Here is a 22,103-nt window from a genome sequence, read left to right as displayed (position 1 = left end):
AATAGCTACCTTTTTCAAACTTGATAATATTCAGAATATGTAGCTGTAAGAGTTCCTTAATTTAGAAAATCTATTGTGTACTTTCCTAGTCCTTACAGCAACACTACAAAGAACAAAATTCCCTTCTCTCATACTACATTAAGCATTTCCTTTATCAAATGAGTTAATATATATATATTAAAAATGAATAGAACAGTATCTGACACATAATAATATATGTGTCAGTTAATATTATTATTATCTGCACTACTTTTTATTTATTTATTTATTTATTTTTTAAACACTTTTTTTAAACACTCTTCTCAAGAATGGAAGGGACTGGGGTAGAGGAGATGTATTCAAAGATGTTAGAGTTGCCATTTAGGGGTTTATCCTAGGTAAGGAATAAAGAAACAAGACATTTTTAGAAGTAACGATAGTATTTAAAAATTTAAAAATACTTATTCCAGAAAGAATTTAAGGCTAGGTATTACAAATCTGAATAGTACATCTTATTTTCCCATTATACTGAACATGATTGCTTAGTGAATTAGAAGTGAGTAGGACAGAATATTAGGGTAGTATTTTTAAAAATGAAATTCTAAAAGTGTCTTAAGAACTTAGTGAAATGTTTTAAGATAATAGGTTATTTTTTGATAACTATAGGCAACAACTCTAATACTGGTAGATAATACTAACAGAAAGGAAACATTAGAGAAGATACAGTTAAGATAAATTTTAAGGGCACCTGGGTGGCTCAGTCAGTTAAGCATCCAACTCTTGATTTCAGCTCAGGTCATGATCTCAGGGTCATGAGATTGAGCCCCAAGTCAGGCTCCACGCTGAGTGTGGAGCCTGCTTAAGATTCTCTCTCCCTCTCCCTCTGTTCCTCCTGTCCCCACTTGCATGTGCTAGTGCACTCTCCTTCTCTTTCTCTAATAAATACATACATAAATAAATTTAAAATTTTATTTTTTATGAGATCAAATACTAAGCTTTGATCTTTTGTTTTAAAATTTGGTAATTACCTATTTAACAGCCAAAGCCATGAACAGATCAAGAGTCAGTAGTTAACTTTATATGATTTAAAATAAGTAAATTCTTGAAAACAGCCTGTAGAACTGTAAAGCATTCTTCTCTGGTTTAGATTATGTTTGAAAATCACTAATACAATTTTTAACTTATGTCACATTATGTTCATTGCATTTCCAGATTGTCTTTTTTTGTTTCTATTTTTAGTGAAATAGAAAACTCTGGTACTATTCCTATAGCCAAGCCAAGTGAAACTGAGCAATCTGAAACTGATTGTGATGTTGGTGAGGCCCTTGAAGCGAATGCTCCAGTTGATCAGCCTTCCTTTGTCAGTCCACCTGAAAGGTGGGTGTGAGCTGTTGTTTGCCTTTTGTATAATTCTGTAATAATAGCAGTGTCATGTTTGAATGGACTTTGGTGTGTGCTCAATTCCACTTTATGATTGCGAGAAAGCTAATCCCTTTGTGCTCTTTTCTTGGTTTATTTTGTACATGATAATTTTAACAGTTTAGATTACATAAACTTGTTATTCAGCTAATTTTTTTTAATATGTCTTTTTGGTTTCAAATAGCCTTGTTGGCCAGCATATAGAAAATGTGTCATCTTCACATGGCAAAGGAAAAATAACAAAATCAGAATTTGAATCAAAAGTTTCAGCAGGTGATCAGGCTAGTGGTGATCCAAAATCTGCACTGAACGCTTCAGATAATTTAAAAAATGAGGTAGGTATATAACTTGTACTGTTTCCTACTTTATTACATGCATTTTCATTATTAGCTAATTTTGCAATTTGCTAACCATATTTGCCATAAAATTAGGGATTAAATAGTTAATGAGGAATACGGAACTGAGGTGAGCTGTAATTCCTGAGAGCAAATGGTTACTTCCTGGGTACTCTTACCAGTATATTATTTATACATACAGTTGTTCCAAGTATGAACTGCCTTTAGTTGTATATAATTAAGTGGTTTTCTGTTACCATCAACTGTTTGATAGCAGATATGTAAAGTCCTTACTTAAGAAGTTTCTGGAGTTATGATTATTAAATTCAGGTATCTTCAGAATATAAGTTTAACTCCATATACAATGTTAAATTTAGACTCTTCAACCAGAATTATTTTAAAGAGACATCGTCACCTTTTGTTATTTGTGTGCAGAATACAGCTTATATTGAAGAGTGTGAGTTTTACAATTATACTAGCCCCATGTAGCAGTTTTACTTTCCTTTCTCCTTTTGAGTTCTGCTTTGACTTAATATAGAGGCCAATGCAGAATTTCCTGAAGAAATGTTGACAGAGAAGTCTAGGCCTCCTTCAGGTAAGAAATAACTGAGTAACAGAGATGAGGTCCACTCCATGAACTTAACAAAAGTAAAATATGCGGAATCAAAGAGAGGTTCAAAGTACCGAGTGCCATGTCCACATTTGTTCCCTTTTAATTTGGATCTTCTGTTCTCCACCTTCTCTGTCATATATTTTCAGTGAATCTGTACTCACAACTAACTAAATTTCCTTCTGGAGACTTTACTATCACTACCAGCTATTTTTATGATGCTTCTTACAATTACAGGAGCTCAACATTTCGTAGTCCACCATCTTGAAGGAACTAATTTTCCCAATGAAACCAAATCAAGCTTATGTTATAGTTCAGTTGTCTACAGCCATAAATAAAATTAGACAAACATTACAAAAATATCTTCTTTGGAGGTATTTAAGATTCATCTGATACTACATAGACTTCTCTGATACTACATGGCAGCTAGTTTTGTCCCAGTTTTGCTTGTTCTCCTTAACCATTAGCAGACTGAAACTGCCTTCATTACCTAGTATATAAAAATGGTTTCTGAGTTTGTGCTAATAGGCAAAATGGTATAATTTTTAACTATTAATATCCTGGAAAAATTATCAGATAATAAGCGCATTATGAAATATCCAGTAGTTTTATGTATTGTCCAGTTTAGGATAATTCTTCCCAGTTAAGTTTGTGTGACTGGAGAGAGTTTTTTTTCTGATGCAAGAAGATCTTTGTGTTATCCCTGTTATCTCAAGAATCTGGAAGACAGTCTTTGCCATACTGAGAGACAGTGCTTTACCAAGTGTTTTTATTGTATTGTTTAGTTCTCATAATATTTGTTGCTAAGAGGTGATAGTGATTGCTTTGCCTGGGCCTCAAAAACTGTGTGTATGTTCCTCTACTTTTTGTTGTGTTTCTGTTAGTATTGGGCTTTATTCTTAAGTACTCAGTTTAATTTTTATAAATAAATGTTTTTTGCTTATTTTCTCGTGTTCAAACTGGGTTTTTATTTAAATTTTTAATTAATTGTAATACTAGCTCTTTAATTTTACTTTCTGTTACGTATTTTTTTTTTAATAGCCACATTATTTAGTCGGTTAGCTTGTTCTGCAAAACACTCCAAGACGGAGGTTGTATGGGAGCCAATTTGCTGTCTTCCTAGAGGGAGATTATGGGTATTTGTATTCGTGTATTCATGTAATTCATGTAATTCTAATAAGCTAGTGTGTTAGTGTAATTCTAATATACTAGTATCAGTCCTTAAAAGTTTGCTTTAGGGGCGCCTGGGTGGCCCAGTCGTTAAGCGTCTGCCTTTGGTTCAGGTCATGATCCCAGAGTCCTGGGATCAAGCCCCGCATCGGGCTCCCTGCTCTGCGGGAAGCCTGTTTCTCCCTCTTCCACTCCCCCTGCTTGTGTTCCCTCTCTTGCTGTCTCTCTCTCTCTCTGTCAAAAAAATAAATAAAATCTTAAAAAAAAAACCTGTGTGCTTTAATATAGCGAGTATTATGCCCTACACTATCTATAGCACATGTACACTATATGAGACTTGTGTTATTTACCGGAGTAAGCTGTCTAAATAGATGTTGTACACTTCTCAGGGAACTGTTAATAAATATGTTATGCATTGTTTTAGGAATACAGAAATAAATAATGGAATGAGCATCTTTACATATATTATTCAGCTTATGGAAAAAATTAGAAATTAAATTATGTGCCTTTTCCCAGTTATATTTCTTTTTTTCTTTTTATTTTTTATTGTTATGTTAATCACTATATTACATCATCAGTTTTTGCTGCAGTGTTCCATGATTCATTGTTTGTTCATAACACCCAGTGCTCCATGCAGAACGTGCCCTCCTCAATACCCATCACCAGGCCAACCCATCCCCCTACCCCCCTCCCCTCTAGAACCCTCAGTTTGTTTCTCAGAGTCCATCATCTCTCATGGTTCGTCTCCCCCTCTGACATACTCCCCTTTTCTTCCTCTCCTGTTATCTTCTTTTTCTTTTTTCTTAAAATATGTTGCATTATTTGTTTCAGAAGTACAGATCTGTGATTCAACAGTCTTGCACAATTCACAGCGCTCACCGTAGCACATACCCTCCCCAATATCTATCACCCAGCCACCCCATCCCTCCCACCCCCAACCACTCCAGTAACACTCAGTTTCTTTCCTGAGATTAAGAATTCCTCATATCAGTGAGGTCATGTGATACATGTCTTTCTCTGATTGACTTATTTCACTCAGCATAACACCCTCCAGTTCCATCCACGTCGTTGCAAATGGCAAGATCTCATTCCTTTTGATGGCTGCATAATATTCCATTGTGTATATATACCACCTCTTCTTTATCCATTCATCTGTCGATGGGCATCTTGGCTCTTTCCACAGTTTGGCTATGGTGGACATTGCTGCTATAAACATTGGGGTACACGTACCCCTTCGGGTCCCTACATTTGTATCTTTGTGGTAAATACCCAGTAGTGCAATTGCTGGATCGAACGGTAGCTCTAATTTCAACTGTTTGAGGAACCTCCATACTGTTTTCCAGAGGGGTTGCACCAGCTTGCATTCCCACCAACAGTGTAGGAGGGTTCCCCTTTCTCCACATCCCCGCCAACATCTGTCGTTCCCTGACTTGTTAATTTTAGCCATTCTGACGGGTGTGAGGTGGTATCTCATTGAGGTTTTGATTTGGATTTCCCTGATGCCAAGCGATGTTGAGCACTTTTTCATGTGCCTGTTGGCCATTTGGATGTCTTCTTTGGAGAAATGTCTGTTCATGTCTTCTGCCCATTTCTTGATTGGATTATTTGTTCTTTGGGTGTTGAGTTTGATAAGTTCTTTATAGATTTTGGATACTAGCCCTTTATCTGATATGTCATTTGCAAATATTTTCTCCCATTCTGTCGGTTGTCTTTTGGTTTTGTGGACTGTTTCTTTTGCTGTGCAGAAGCTTTTTATCTTGATGAAATCCCAATAGTTCATTTTTGCCCTGGCTTCCCGTGCCTTTGGCGATGTTTCTAGGAAGAAGTTGCTGCGGCTAAGGTCGAAAAGGTTGCTACCTGTGTTCTCCTTTAGGATTTGGATGGACTCCTGTCTCACGTTTAGGTCTTTCAACCATTTGGAGTCTATTTTTGTGTGTGGTGTAAGGAAATGGTCCAGTTTCATTCTTCTGCATGTGGCTGTCCAATTTTCCCAACACCATTTGTTGAAGAGACTGTCTTTTTGCCATTGGACATTCTTTCCTGCTTTGTCAAAAATAAGTTGACCATAGAGTTGAGGGTCCATTTCTGGGCTCTCGATTCTGTTCCATTGATCTATGTGTCTGTTTTTGTGCCAGTACCATACTGTCTTGATGATGACAGCTTTGTAATAGAGCTGGAAGTCCGGAATTGTGATGCCGCCAGCTTTGCTTTTCTTTTTCAGTATTCCTCTGGCTATTCTGGGTCTCTTCTGGTTCCATACAAATTTTAGGATTATTTGTTCCATTTCTTTGAAAAAAGTGGATGGTATTTTGATGGCGATTGCATTGAATGTGTAGATTGCTCTAGGTAGCATTGACATCTTCACAATGTTGATTCTCCCAATCCATGAGCATGGAACGTTTTTCCATTTCTTTGTGTCTTCTTCAATTTCTTTCCTAAGTATTTTATAGTTTTCTGAGTACAGATCCTTTGCCTCTTTGGTTAGATTTATTCCTAGGTATCTAATGGTTTTGGGTGCAATTGTAAATGGGATAGACTCCTTGATTTGTCTCTCTTCTGTCTTGTTGTTTGTGTATAGGAATGCCACTGATTTCTGTGCATTGATTTTATATCCTGCTACTTGACTGAATTCCTGTATGAGTTCTAGCAGTTTTGGGGTGGAGTCTTTTGGGTTTTCCACATACAGTATCATATCATCTGCAAAGAGTGAGAGTTTGACTTCCTCTTTGCCGATTTGGATGCCTTTGATTTCTTTTTGTTGTCTGATTGCTGTGGCTAGGACTTCTAATACTATGTTGAATAGCAGTGGTGAGAGTGGACATCCCTGCCGCGTTCCTGACCTTAGGGGAAAAGCTCTCAGCCTTTCCCCATTGAGAATGATATTCGCTGTAGGTTTTTCATAGATGGCTTTTATGATATTGAGGTATGTACCCTCTATCCCTTTACTCTGAAGAGTTTTGATCAAGAAAGGATGTTGTACTTTGTCAAATGCTTTTTCTGCATCTATTGAGAGGATCATATGATTCTTGTTCTTTCTTTTGTTAATGTATTGTATCACGTTGATTGATTTGCGGATGTTGAACCAGCCTTGCAGCCCAGGAATAAATCCCACTTGGTCGTGGTGAATAATCCTTTTAATGTACTGTTGGATCCTATTGGCTAGTATTTTGGTGAGAATTTTTGCATCCATGTTCATCAAGGATATTGGTCTGTAATTCTCTTTTTTGATGGGGTCTTTGTCTGGTTTTGGGATCAAGGTAATGCTGGCCTCATAAAATGAGTTTGGAAGTTTCCCTTCCATTTCTATTTTTTGGAACAGTTTCAGGAGAATAGGTATTAATTCTTCTTGAAATGTCTGATAGAATTCCCCTGGGAAGCCATCTGGCCCTGGGCTTTTGTTTCTTGGGAGATTTTTGATGACTGTTTCCATTTCCTTAGTGGTTATAGGTCTGTTCAGGTTTTCTATTTCTTCCTGGTTCAATTTTGGTAGTTGATACATCTCTAGGAATGCACCCATTTCTTCCAGGTTATCTAATTTGCTGGCATAGAGTTGCTCATAATATGTTCTTATAATTGTTTGTATTTCTTTGGTGTTGCTTGTGATCTCTCCTCTTTCATTCATGATTTTGTTGATTTGGGTCATTTCTCTTTTCTTTTTGATCAGTCTGGCCAGGGGTTTATCAATCTTGTTAATTCTTTCAAAGAACCAGCTCCTAGTTTCGTTGATCTGTTCTACTGTTCTTTTGGTTTCTAGTTCATTGATTTCTGCTCTGATCTTTATGATTTCTCTTCTCCTGCTGGGTTTAGGCTTTCTTTGCTGTTCTTTCTCCAGCTCCTTTAGGTGTAGGGTTAGGTTGTGTATTTGAGACCTTTCTTGTTTCTTGAGAAAGGCTTGTATTGCTATATACTTTCCTCTCAGGACTGCCTTTGCTGTATCCCAAAGATTTTGAACAGTTGTGTTTTCATTTTCATTGGTTTCCATGAATTTTTTTAATTCTTCTTTAATTTCTTGGTTGACCCATTCATTCTTTAGTAGGATGCTCTTTAGCCTCCATGTATTTGAGTTCTTTCCGACTTTCCTCTTGTGGTTGAGTTCTAGTTTCAAAGCATTGTGGTCTGAAAATATGCAGGGAATGATCCCAATCTTTTGGTACCGATTGAGACCTGATTTGTGACCTAGGATGTGATCAATTCTGGAGAATGTTCCATGGGCACTAGAGAAGAATGTGTATTCCGTTGCTTTGGGATGGAATGTTCTGAATATGTCTGTGAAGTCCATTTGGTCCAGTGTGTCATTTAAAGTCTTTATTTCCTTGTTGATCTTTTGCTTAGATGATCTGTCCATTTCAGTCAGGGGGGTGTTAAAGTCCCCCACTATTATTGTATTGTTGTCAATGTGTTTCTTTGCTTTCCCAGTTATATTTCTTGTCTCCTCTTCGGATAGAACACCTGTGTCAAATTCAGTGTATGTATGTGTGTGTGTGTGTGTGTATATATAAGAGTGTGTTTTTAGACTTTTTCCAAAAGTGCATTATTATAAACAGTACATGCTATCATTTAGCATATTTTGAAGCAATATAAAGTGGTATCATTCTTGCCTTAAATATCATTTTACTCACCATTGTTTTTGAGATTTGTCTGTTCATTGTTTACAATGTTGTATTTCACTACCACAATTTATCTGGTCTTCAATTAGTGGGTATTTAGGTTTTTTCTAATTTTTTGATGTTAAAAACAATGCAGTAAGCATTCTCATGCATATTTTCCTAGGCACATGTGCATGTTTTCACTCATACATAGGATTAGAATTATTGGGTCATTGGGTCAAAGGTCATACCTGTGACCTTTAAGATGGCTTAAAGTAAAGCACATCTTTACTAATAATGCTAAATCTTTTTAAGTTTATTTATTTAACTTCTCTGCATCCAATTTGGGGCTTGAACTCAGGACCCCAAGATGAGAGTTGCATGCTTTTCTGACTAAGCCAGCCATGCACCCTTAATATTGCTAAATTTTGAACCCCCTTCAGCAGTCTAATAGATGTCCCATGGTTCAACAAACATGCCACACTTCAAACTCCATCAGATTGGTATAATTTATTCAGCATCTCTGGTTTTCATTTGCAATCCCCTGATTATTACTGAGATTGAGCATTTTGTATTTTCTCTTTGCTGAATTTATTGTTTATCTCCTGCATTATTGATTATAGGTAGTCTGTAGTTGGTAGTAATCCTTTATTGGTTGCAGATATTGCAACTACTTATTTCAGCTTGTGGCTTATTGTACGATGTAGTTTATGGTCTTTCAATACATTTAATTTTAAATTTTAATCCAGCCAAATGTATCAGCCTTTTTTTTTTAATTTATTCTTTCTTCACATTGTTAAATCCTTTTATATATGAAGATTTTTCTATACTTTCTTTAAAAAGCTTTGTTTTTCTTTAGACTGTTTCTTTATGTTTTTAAATCCACCTTAAATTTTTATGTGAATGGTAATTCGTGTTAAGGATCTTTTAGAAATTATATGCTACGTCTAAAATTAGTTCGCTTTCTTTAATGCATATATTATTTTAACTTAAATTTTAAGATGGATGCATTACAACTATAGTATTTATTAATTTGTACAGTTTTATGTGTAAGTAATTGTTTGCTTAGGATATAATTTTTTTTACAACCTATGCTTATATTGCTAATGTGAAGGAATATATCTTGTCGTGCTTAGGTAGAAGATTTCAATTTTTCAAGAGAAACTCAACTTTTAAGTAAACCAGAAGTTTTTACATTTCATTTTTTTTGAAATATTATCTGTCAACTATAAACTTGGACTTTAATTTCACATAAACATTTGTATATACTTTTATAATTTATTAATCTGTTTTCTCTGTTCTTTCACATTTCTTTCAGAGTTCTGATTATACAAAACCAGGGGAAATTGACCATATATCTGTAACAAGTCCCAAAGACCCAGAAGATATACCAACATTTGATGAATGGAAGAAGAAAGTTATGGAAGTAGAAAAAGAAAAAAGTAATGAAACACTGTGATTCCATTTATTTATTTATTATTATTATTTTTTGGGGGGAGGGGCCTGGTTTAAATATGCATTTCTCTCCATAGTTGGTAAAATAAAATAAAACTTTTGAACTTTTTAAAGGTGAAAGTTACTAAAATGTATAATTATCAACCTATGTAACTTACCTGTGTACAATTATATAGTTTTAATCTTAATTAAAATCCATTTTGTAAATTATTAAATGAGGAAAAAATAAGATAAAGTAGGCAGAGCAGTAGTTTTCATTTCAGTTTATAAGAGGAAAATTGCACAGAAACTTTGTTGTTTTTTTGTTTGTTTTTGGGGGGGCTTGTCTGGGATATGAATGAAACTTTTGAGTCATAAAGCTTTGAACTGTAAATAGAGTTGGACTGAGGTATTAGTTTCTTTTTGTAAAGAACTTAACGTCTCAGTTAAAAATTCTTAATGTTAGGATAGCATTCATCTTTAATAAAATATGTATATACAATATTTTGACTCTCATGGATAAACTTTATTTTGAGAATTATATTACTTAGACATAAATCAAATAATGGGGATTTTTGTAGTTAATTTGGTTTGGGGGAGTATTTTAAAGCCAATGAGGTAAAGCATTTTGAATTTCTTAATGGGTTTTTTAAAATATTCTCTTAAGCATTAAAACCTGTTCTTCAGTACACATCAGCTACTGCTTTTGAGATCATTGTTTGTTGGGAGTATTTTTAATCATAATCATCATATATATATGTTTATAATAAGGTTTGTCTGCAGGTCAGTCAATGCATCCATCTTCTAATGGAGGTCTACATGCAACAAAAAAAGTGCAGAAAAATCGAAATAATTATGCTTCAGTAGAATGTGGTGCCAAAATTTTGGCAGCTAATCCAGAAGCCAAGGTACTTAACTATAAAATTCTTCTATACTTGTAGGACACTAGTAACTTTATTAAATAAAGGTAGCAGTTTGCTGATAACTATATTTTAACATGAGCTATTTTTCTGATTCACTGATAAATGTAGGATTATGCTTTTAAAGACATTTTCTTGTATGAATTCTTAGTTATATTGGTTGATACGTTGCACCTTTTTTATTTCTTTCAAAGACTTTGTTTTTTTAAGAGCCGTTAAGTTTCACAGCAAAATTGAGAGAAAGGTAGAGATTTCTTTCATAAGCCTTACTCTCACACACGTTTAGCCTCCTCCATTATCAACATATGTCCCACCAGAGTGATACATTTGTTACAGTTGATAACTTAACACTGACACATTATTATCACCTGAAGTCTATACTTTACCTTAGGGTTCACTCTTACCATATGGTCTATGGGTTTAAACAAATGTGTAATGACACGTATCGATCATTATAGTATCATACAGAGTATTTTTACTGCCCTAAAAATCCTCTGTGCTCCACCTGTTCATCCCTCCCTCCCCTCAACCCCCGATCTTTTTACTATCTTCATAGATTTGTCTTTTCCAGAATGTCATGTAGTTGGACTCATACTGTATGTAACCTTTTCAAATTGGCTTCTTTCGTGTAGTAAATACGCCTTTAAGTTTCGTCTGTGGCTTGATAGCTCATTTCTTCTTAGTGCTAAATAATATTCTGTTGTCTGGATGTGCTGCAGTTTATCTCTTCATCCAATGAAGGGCATTCATCCTGTCTTTTAACTTTTAAAACCTGTTTGAAATTTTAAAAAGAAAATAGCTAATAGAAAATCACTTTTCCTTTATAGGAACAGACATTTAATTTAAAATGTTTTGTTATAAGGCTAACTTAACACTATAGACATAACCAGTAAATTTTAGCCATTTTTATGCCTTCTTCTCAAATGAGTGTTTCAGAATCTTAGTATTTAAGATCTAAAAATGTAGAAATCCTAGAAATCTTTAGAGTTGAAATATTTTTCCTTAAGTAATTTATTCCCTTCCCCCTTTTTAAAATAGAGCACATCTGCTATTCTTATAGAAAATATGGATCTTTATATGTTGAATCCTTGCAGCACTAAAATTTGGTAAGTAAAGTGCATTCTATGTGTGTACATATTATGTTAAGCTTTTATGTTAGGATTAGATTGATTTGTTCCTATAGTCACTTAAAAAGCATTTATGATTGATAGGTGCTGGTACTGTACTTACCTTAGGTCCTGGGATACAGAATTGAAGACAAAATACTTTTCCTTTTGAAAAGGTCACAGCCACAGACAAAAAATAGGTCTAGCCAAATAATTATGAAATAGTATAAAAAGTATTGCTGGAAGATTATGATAGGAACAGTGATGATATTTAACTGTGAGAGAGTAATTCCTGAGCTGAATCTTGAAGTCACAAATGAGGGAGAAGTATTCAGGAACTGTAAGAATAAGGGAACAGTGCTAAAAGAAACATATTTCTTATGGGCAGCTGTAAGTAGAAGCAGCCTGAAGAGGTTATTTTAGTCATGATAAGAATAAAGGTATAACTAGAGTAATCATGGAAGAGGAGACAGGAGATTTAGTTTACCAATAACCAGGCCATCCAATGCTGTGTATACTTAGTTTACAATTTTTTGAAGTTTGTTAAAGACCATGGAGGGAAGTGTTTGTTTTAAGTAGGAAGTGACATGATTTCACTGGTGTTTTAAGAAGGCTTGTCCTCAAAGGATGGCCTACACCAGAATGCAATTGGGAACAGGGAAACCAGTTAGGAACCTGCTTTAATTAAGGCATTGGCAGTATAGATACAGAAGAGAGGGGGTTATGAAAGATATTTATAGCAGATAAAATTGGCAGCTCTTGGTTAGTAATTGGATGCGGAGAGAGTCATCTAGGAAATCTCCCAGGATTTTGACTCGTACTTGGATCTATAATTCTGCCATTAACTAAGAAAGAATACAGGCAAAGGAACAGATTTATGGAGGAAAATAATGTGTGATATACCAACAGTTTTATTAGATTATTTGATTTAATTGCTCAAAAGCAGCTGTTCAAAAAAGAATTGAGATAAATTACTGCCATCATATTGATTTACTAAATATATATATATATATTTTTTAATTTGAGGAGAAACTCTTTAAACTTTAAAGATAATGCTTATTTTCTGTTCTTGGCCCTTCACTCCTTTTGGCACATTTACACCACAAATTATTTAAGGGTATTAAAGATAATTTAAAAGTGTATTTTTCCTTATGTCATAAATTGGATTTGAGGAAATGATTATCTGAGATTATAATTAAAGTGTTATTTTGAAGTTTTGTTTTTATTTGTAAGAGCCTCTGTAGTCAGTAACAGCTCAAGTTTTTATTCTCCAAAATTTTGTATTTTAAGCAGAGACATGCTGGGATGAAGTTCCATGAAGTAGTCATAGCTGCCCATTTGTATTTTAACATTTCTCCCAAACAGCATGCATTTCTGTATATGTGTTTACTGCATATTTAGTTTTTGCTCACTTACATATGTGTCTTTTCACTGTAATTGAACTTCAGAGTACCTTTAACTGATTTCACTTGATTTAAGTAGGTTAATCCTCCTAAGGTATATTAAGACCATGCAGTCTTACTGTAGTTTTATAAGTCTTAATATCTGGTAGAGTAAGTTTATACCTCATCTTCCTCAAAACTTTCATCACTATTCTTGTTTTTATTTAAATTCAAGTTAGTTAACATATAGTATAGTATTGGTTTCAGGAGTAGACTTTAGTGATTCATCACTTACATATAACACCCAGTGCTCATTACAAGTGCCCTCCTTAATGCCCATCTCCTATTTAGCCCATCTCCACCCAAAACACCTCCCCTTGAGCAACCCTGTTTGTTCTCTATAGTTAAGAGTGGCTTACAGTTTGCCTCCCTCTATGTTTTTATCTTATCTTATTTTTCCTTTCTTTCCCCTTTGTTCATCTGTTTTATTTCTTAAATTCCACATGAGTGAAATCATACGGTATTTGTCTTTCTCAAACTGACTTATTTCACTTAGCATAATGCACTCTAGTTCTATCCATGTTGTTGCAGATGGCAAGATTTCATTCTTTTTGATGGCTCAGTAATAGTCCATTTGTGTGTGTGTGTGTGTGTGTGTGTGTGTGTGTGTGTGTGTGTGTATCACATCTTCTCTATCCATTCATCAGTTGAATGGATACTTGGGCTCTTTCCATAGTTTGGCTATTGTTGGTAATGCTACTGTAAACATCAAGGTGCATATACCCTTTTGAATCTGTATTTTTGTATCCTTTGGGTAAATACCTAGTAGTGCATTGCTGGGTCATAAGGTAGTTCTATTTTTAACTTTTTTGAGGCACCTCCATATTGTTTTCCAGAGTGGCTATACCAGTTTGCATTCCCACCAGCAGTGCATGAGGGTTCCCCTTTCCCAGCATCCTCACCAACATCTGTTGCTTCCTGTGTTGTTAATTTTAGCTATTCTGGCAGGTGTGGAGTGGTATCTCATTGTGGTTTTGATTTGCATTTCCCTGATGATGAGTGATGTTGAGTATCTTTTCATATGTCTGTTAGGCATCTCTATGTCTTCTTTGGAAAAGAGTCTATTTATTCATGTCTTCTGCCCATTTCTTAACTGGATAATTTGGTTTTTGGGTGTTGAGTTTGACAAGTTCTTTATAGGTTTTGGATACTAAACCTTTATCTGATACTTCATTTGCAGGTATCTTCTCCCATTTCATAGGCTGCCTTTTAGTTTTGTTGATTGTTTCCTTTGCTGTGCAGAAGCTTTTTATCTTGATGAAGTCCCAGTAGTTCAGTTTTGCTGTTGTTTCTCTTGTCTCTGGCAACATGTCTAGTAAAAAGTTGCTACAGCCAAGGTCAAAGAGGTTATTGCCTGTGTTCTCTAGGATTTTGATGGTTTCATGTTTCACATTTAGGTCTTTCGTCCATTTTGAATATATTTTTGTGTGTGGTGTAAGAAAGTGGTCCAGTTTCATTCTTCTGCTGTTGCTGTCCAGGTTTCCCAACACCATTTGTTGAAGAGACTGTCTTTTTTTTTTCAATGGATATTCTTTCCTACTTTGTCGAAGATTAGTTGACCAGATAGTTGTGGGTCCATTTCTGGGTTCTCTGTTCTGTTCCATTGATCTATGTGTCTGTTTTTGTGCCAGTACCGCACTGCCTTGATGATTACAGCTTTGTTACACAGCTTGAAGTCCAGAATTGTGATGCCTCCTGCTTTGCTTTTCTTTTTCAGTATTACTTTGGCTATTCTGGGTCTTTTCTGGTTCTATACAAATTTTAGGATTGTTTGTTCTAGCTCTGAAAAATGCTGGTATTATTTTGATAGGGTTTGCATTGAATGTATAGATTGCTTTGGGTAGTATAGATACTTTAGCAGTATTTACTCTTCCAATCCATGAGCATCTAATATTTTTCCATTTCTTTGTTGTCCTCTTCAATTTTTTTCATAAGTGTTCTATAGCTTTTAGAGTACAGATCTTTTACCTCTTTGGTTAAGTTTATTCCTAGGTATCTTATGGTCTTTGGTGCAGTTGTAAATGAAATTAGCTCCTTGATTTCTCCTTCTGCTGCTTCATTACTGTTGGTGTATAGAAATGCAACAGATTTCTGTACTTTGATCTTATATCTTGCAACTTTGCTGAATTCATGTATCAGTTCTAGCAATTTTTGGGATGGAATCTTTTGAGATTTTTGAGAAGATCTTTGAGGTCATATGGTTCCTATCCTTTCTTTTATTAATGTGGCATATGATATTGATTTTGTGGATATTGAACCACCCTTGCAGCCCAGGAATAAATCCCAGTTGATCATGGTGAGTAATTCTTTTAATGTAGGATTTGATTTGCTAGTATCTTGTTGAGAATTTTTACATCCATGTTCATCAGGGATATTGTTCTGTAATTCTCCTTTTTTTTTTTTAAGATTTTATTTATTTATTTGAGAGAATGAGAGAGAGAGCACATGGGGGGGGGGTCAGAGGGAGAAGCAGACTCCCTGCTGAGCAGGGAGCCCGATGTGGGACTCGATCCCAGAACTCCAGGATCATGACCTGAGCCGAAGGCAGTCGCTTAACCAACTGAGCCACCCAGGCGCCCCTGTAATTCTCCTTTTTAGTGGGGTCTCTGGTTTTGGAATCAAGGTAATGCTGGCTTTGTAGAATAAGTTTGGAAGGTTTCCTTCCATTTTTATCTTTTTGGAACAGTTTCGGAAGAATTGATATTAACTCTTCTTTAAATGGTTGGTAGAATTAACCCCTGGGAATCCATCTGGCCCTGGACTCTTGTTTGTTGATTTTTGATTATTGATTCAGTTTCTTTGCTGGTTATGTGTCTTCTCAAGTTTTCTATTTCTTCTGGTTCAGTTTTGGGGGTTTGTATGTTTCTAGGAATTTATGCATTTCTTCCAGATTGCCCAATTTGTTAAGTAATTGCTCATAATATATTCTCTTATAATTATATTTCTGCAGTGTTGGTTGTGATCTCTCCTCTTTCATTCCTGATTTTATTTATTTGGGTCCCTTCTCTTTTCTTTTTGATAAGTCTGGGCAAGGGTTTATGAACTTTGTTAATTCTTTCAAAGAACCAGCTCCTAGTTTCATTGATCTGTTCTACTATTTTTTAAAATTTCTGTATCATTTATTTTTGCTCTAATCTTTATTATTTTCCTCCTTCTGCTGGTTTTAGGCTTTATTTGCTGTTCTTTTTCCAGCTCCTTTTGGTGTAAGGTTAGGTTGTGTATTTGAGATTTTTCTTGCTTCTTGTGGAAGTCCTGTATTGCTATATACTTCCCTCTCATGACCGACCGACTTTGCTGCATCCCAAAGGTTTTGGACTGTCATGTTTTCATTTCAATTTGCTTCCATGTATTTTTTAAATTTTTTCTTTAATTTCCTGGCTAACCCATTCATTCTTTAGTAGGATGTTACTTAACCTCATGTATTGGTGGTCTTTTCCAAATTTCTTCTTGTCGTTGACTTCAAGTTTCATAATGTCGTGGTCTGAAAATACACATGGTATGATCTCAGTCTTTATGTACTGGTTAAGACCCGATTTGTGACCCAGTATGTGATGTATTCGCAGAATGTTCCATGTGCACTTGAGAAGAATGAGTATTCTGCTACGTTAGCACTAAATGTTCTGAATGTATCTGTTAAGTCCAGCTGATCCACTGTGTCATTCAAAGCCATTGTTTCCTTGTTGATCTTTTGCTTAGATGATCTGTCCATTGCTGTAAGTGGGGGTGTTCAAGTCCCCTACTATAGTGTATTGTATTATTATCAATGAGTTTAAGTTTGTTAGTGATTGATTTATATACTTGGCTGCTCTCACGATGGGGGCATAAATATTTACAAATGTTAGATCTTCTAGTTGGATAGACTTCTTTATTATGATATGATGCCCTTCTCCATCTCTTATTACACTGTTTGGTTTAAAATCTAGTTTGTCTGATATAAATATGGCTACTCCAGTTTTCTTTTGATGTCCATTAGCATGGTAGATGGTTCTCCACCCCTTCACTTTTAATCTGGAGGTGTCTTTGGGTATAAAATGAGTCTCTTGTAAGCCGCATATTGATGGTTTTTTTTTTTTTTTAATCCATTCAGAGAGCCTATGTCTTTTGATTGGAGCATTGAGTCCATTTACATTCAGAGTAATTATTGCTATGAATTTAGTGCTATTGTATTACATGTAAAGTCGCTGTTCCTGTAGATTATCTCTGTTCCTTTATAGTCTTTGTTGCTTTTTGGTCTCTTTTTCCTGCTCAGAGGGTCCCCTTTAATATTTCCTGCAGAGCTAGTCTAGTGTTCATGAACTCCTTAATTTTTGCTTGTCTTGGAAACTCTTCATCTCTGCTTCTATTCTGAATGACAACCTTACTGGATAGAGTATTCTTGGCTACATATTCTTCCCATTTAGCACATTGAATATATGCTACTTTCTTCTAGCCTGCCAAGTTTCTGTGGACAGGTCTGCTGCTAACCTTATGTGTCTACCATTGTAGGTTAAGGACGTTTTGTCCCTAGGTGCTGTCAGAATTCTCTCTTTATCTTTGTATTTTGCAAGTTTCACTGTGATATGTCTTGGTGTTGACCTGTTTCTGTTGGTTTTGAGGGGAGTTCTCTTTTCCTCTTGGACTTGAATACGTTTCCTTCCCCAGATTAGGAAAGTTCTGAGCTATAATTTCTTTAAATAAACCTTCTGTTCCTCTTTCCTGCTCTTCTTCTTCTTCTCCTGCTCTTATGATACGGATATTATTGTGCTTCATGGAATCGCTGAGTTCCGTAAGTCTGTATTCATGATCTACTAGTTTTCTTTCCTTCTTCTTTTCATCTTCCTTATATTCCATAATTTTATCTTCTGTTACCACCTGCTAGTTCTTCTGTTTCTTCCATCCTCATTGTGATTACATTCAGTCAGTTTTGCAGCATCTCATTTGTAGCATTTTTTTCCGGCTTGACTAGTTTTTAGGTCTTTTATCTTTGCCACAAGGGTTTATCTGGTGTCTTCTATGCTTTTTCAAGCCCACCTAGTATTTTTTTTTTTTAATTAATGTATTTGAGAGAGAGAGAGAGAGAAGGCACAGGGGAGTGGGGGGAGGACAGAGGGAGAGAGCAGACTCCCCACATAGCATGGAGCCCAATGTAGGGTTCGATCCCAAGGACCCTGAGATCATGACCTGAGCTGAAATCAAGAGCTGGCTGCTTAACCAACTGAGCCACCCAGGCGTCCCAACAAAATATAATTTTTTTAAACATATTTACAATTGTAACAAATAAATAGCTGCTCAGAAATGAATTTAACAAGATATATATTACTTTCATGAAAATTTTTAAAAATAATCTTAACTGAATGACATTAAAAGACAAAAGGATATGTCCTGTTTATACAAAAGAAAACTCAATATCTGAGTCATCTGAATATTCAGTAAAATCCCAAACAAAATTCGACATGACATTTGGGGAATTCAGGCTAAGTCTGGGATTAATAAGAAAAAAGCAGAAGCAGAATAGCCAAGATGGTCCTGAAGAATATGATGCAAAAACTTGCCCTTCCTGATACTGTGGTCCATAAAGCTAATGAAAGTGTGGTGTTACTGCAGGTGGTGATAAACTGACAAGTGGAGCAGAACAGGGAGTACAGAAACAAACCCATGCTTATAAGGAAACTTTATGATAAAGGTACATTGTAAATTAGAGGTAAAGTGTGGAACTACTGAATAAAAATGTCAGATCTCTCTGACATTTAAAAAAAAGAGAGAGAGCTTAAATTTTTAAATTCTAGAGAAAATTTGCCTTTCACCCTTAGGTTTTTGATCCCAGTGGAATTTTTTCTATATGGTGTGTAGGAGGGATTCATGCTTCCCTCCTCATTTTTCTGTTAGATAATTTTTTTTAAATCAGGCTTATCTTACCAAACAAATCAGAGCACACCTAATTAAAGGTCCAAGCACTCCCCACTGCAAGCAAGAAGGAACTCTGCAGAGGACTGACCTGTGGGAAAGAGCAGCCAAACACAGCAGCAGAGTGCACACAGCATACACCAGAAACACTTCCTGAAGTGCCAGGCCCCAGACAGTGTATGACCCCTTAATACAGCATTACTCTCAGGAACAGGAAACATTACAGGCTTTCATAATATGCAAAAGACAGAAACCTAGACAAAATGACAAGACAGAGGAATTTTCCCCAAAAGGAATATCAAGAAATCACAGCCAGGGATTTGCTCAAAACAGTTAATAAGGAGTGTATCTGAACAAGAATTTAGAACAAGAGTCATAAAAATACTAGCTGGGTTTGAGGCGCCTGGGTGGCTCAGTCAGTTATTGGCCTGCTCTTGATTTTGGGCTCTGTACTCAGCTGAGGAGTCTGCTTGTGGATTCTCTCTCCTCTCCCTCTGGCCCTCCCCGTGCTCACACTCATGTGCACGCTCTCTCTCTCTCTCAAATAAATCTTTAAAAAAATTACATTTTAGGGTGGGGGGATGAGTTAGCCTGGTGGTGAGTATTAAGGAGGGCATGTATTGCATGGAGCATTGGGTGTTATACGCAAACAGTGAATCGTGGAACACTACATCAAAATTAATGATGTATGGTGACTAACATAATAAAATTTTTTAAAAAATTACATTTTGTTGTATATAAATGTCCAGTTTTTTATAAACATCTTATATCCAGATATCTTTTTATATTCTTTTTCTAATAATATGTAGATTTACTTTGGGATTTCTATGTAGAAAATTATAGCTTCCCTACAAATCTTTCTTTTTTAAAAAAATTTTAATCCTTTTCATTGTATTTTACTTTCTTTTTGTCATTACATGCTGGCAAGGTCCCTAAGAAAATTGTGAATAGAAACAGTGATAGTAGTCAGTGTCATCATCTTCCTTATTTTGGAGGCATTGCTTCTAATCTTGTACCATTAGGTATCTTCTAAGTTTGGAACTCAATTATAAAACCATCCCGGCCTATGGGAAGATACTAATTTTCTTTTAAGGGTGTAATTTAAAAACTAAGTAATATGTTCACATGGTTTAAACCCAAAAAGGTATTTCAGAAGGGTAGGGGAGTTACAATGAGAGATATTCTTCCAATCTCTGTCATCCATCTTCTTATTCAGTGTTAAATTCTTAGTTATCTTTTTAGTTTCTTTATGCAAATGTAAATGTAAATTTTTATTGATCTCCCTCTTTTCACAGAACTTAGTATATTATACACACTATTTTTCACCTAGAGTTGAATTTTAACTTAACAATATCTGGTCATCTTTCTTTGTTTCCTTTTTCCTTTTTTTTTTTTTTTAAGATTTTATTTATTTATTTGATACACAGAGAGGGAGAGAGTAAAAGCAAGCAGGGGGAGCATCAGGCAGGGCAGAAACAGGCTCCCCACTGTGCAAGGAGCCCAATGTAGGGCTCGATCCCGGGACCTTGGGATCACCATCTGGTCATCTTTTTATTTTGTTCATAGAAAACTTTTTCATTCTTTTTGATAGCTGTATAAAATTTCATTATATGCTTTTACCAATATTCAACTAGACTTCTGATGGTGGATATTTGGTGTTTTAATCTTTTGCTGTGGCAGACAGTGTTACTTATAAATAAGCTTGGGCATGTACTGTTTTGTACTGGTGTGAGTAGATGGGAATGTTTTTAAACTACTTTTAAAAGAAATAGGGTTTGGGGCGCCTGGGTGGCTCAGTTGTTAAGCGTCTGCCTTCGGCTCAGGTCATGGTCCCAGGGTCCTGGGATTGAGCCCCGCATCAGGGAGCCTGCTTCTCCCTCTCCCACTCCTCCTGCTTGTGTTCTCTTTCTCGCTGTGTCTCTCTCTGTCAAATAAATAAATAATATCTTTAAAAAAAAAAATAGGGTTTGATTTTGATAGCTGCATAATATTCCATTGTATATGTATACCACATCTTCTTTATCCATTCATCTGTTGATGGACATTTTGGCTCTTTCCATAGTTTGGTATTGTGGACATTGCTGCTATAAACATTGGGGTGCACGTACCCCTTCGGATCACTACATTTGTATCTTTGGGGTAAATACCCAGTAGCGCAATTGCTGGGTCGTACGGTAGAGGTTATGTAGTATGGTGAGTGCTGTGAATTGCGTAAGACTGATGAATCACAGACCTGTACCTCTGAAACAAATAATACGTTATATGTTAAAAAAAAAAAAAAAGATAGTAAGAAGGGAAAAATGAAGGGGAGGAAATCGGAGGGGGAGACGAACATGAGAGACTATGGACTCTGAGAAACAGACTGAGGGTTCTAGAGGGGAGGGGTGTGGGGGGATGGGTTAGCCTGGTGATGGGTATTAAAGAGGGCACGTTCTGCATGGAGCACGGGGTGTTACACGCTAACAATGAATCATGGAACACTACATCAAAAACTAATGATGTAATGTATGGTGATTAACATAATAAAATTTAAAAAGAGTAGTTATAAGACTAGGTTTACTATTCTTGAGTTAGTTTTAGTAAATAATTTTTTTCTAGGAATTTATCTTTAATCCATTTTTGAAGTTTTTGTAATAAAGTTGTTGGTAGTATTCTTTTATTGTTTTAATGATTTTTTTAAAAAATTCCTAATATTTTAATTTATGTCTTCTCTCCACAGACCAGTTTGACTTTATTGATTCCCTCTATCATGTCTTTTTTTTCTGTTTTGTGGATTTCTGCTTGAAACTTTAGTATCTTATATTTTCTTTAAGTTCAGTCTATTGAACTTAATTGTGTATACATTAAGGTTATAAATTTCCTTCCTAATTGTATCAACTAAATTTTGATACATGGTGTTTCATCATGCTACTCTTGTGTTTAGATCTCTGATCTTTTAAAATTCCTGGCCTATAAATAATTAAAAGAAGCATATTGAAATTGGGTTTGTCAACTGTTATATGTAGTTCTATTAATTTGCATAGAATATTCTTTGCTTCTAAGAAAACATAAAAAATGAGGCAAAAAAATGAAAGAGCACTTTAAAATCAACTAACTGAGGAATAATTACATACCTGCTTATATTTTATATATTATGAGGCTGTTAAGTGCATACAAGTTTTAGAATTGTTAAATCTTGGTGAATTCCCTTTTTTCGTGTTTTTTTAATCTAAATTCAAT

General features: G+C 35.3%; 1 protein-coding gene across 5 annotated transcripts in view; it reads left to right on the top strand.

Moving 5' to 3' along the window:
* The window catches only part of SUCO (SUN domain containing ossification factor), an 89,932-nt gene that overhangs the window by 27,888 nt on the left and 39,941 nt on the right, over nt 1-22,103 (top strand). For 3 of the 5 annotated variants that reach the window (XM_088017021.1, XM_028123028.1, XM_028123029.1), the window contains exons 5-9: nt 1,219-1,356; nt 1,583-1,733; nt 9,418-9,541; nt 10,305-10,441; nt 11,492-11,559. In XM_088017021.1, the coding sequence (XP_087873147.1) occupies nt 1,219-1,356; nt 1,583-1,733; nt 9,418-9,541; nt 10,305-10,441; nt 11,492-11,559 (618 nt within the window). The remainder of the gene's footprint in view (nt 1-1,218; nt 1,357-1,582; nt 1,734-9,417; nt 9,542-10,304; nt 10,442-11,491; nt 11,560-22,103) is intronic. The other 2 variants (XM_088017022.1, XM_028123027.1) reach the window with 1 other exon arrangement.

The sequence above is a fragment of the Eumetopias jubatus genome, unplaced genomic scaffold (assembly GCF_037043125.1).
Source record: "Eumetopias jubatus isolate StellerSeaLion01/CBP00866 unplaced genomic scaffold, mEumJub1_p1.0 scaffold_12, whole genome shotgun sequence".
NCBI lineage: Eukaryota > Metazoa > Chordata > Mammalia > Carnivora > Otariidae > Eumetopias > Eumetopias jubatus.
Note: the sequence above shows the minus strand (reverse complement) of the source record. Positions and strands in the feature narration are given on the sequence as shown.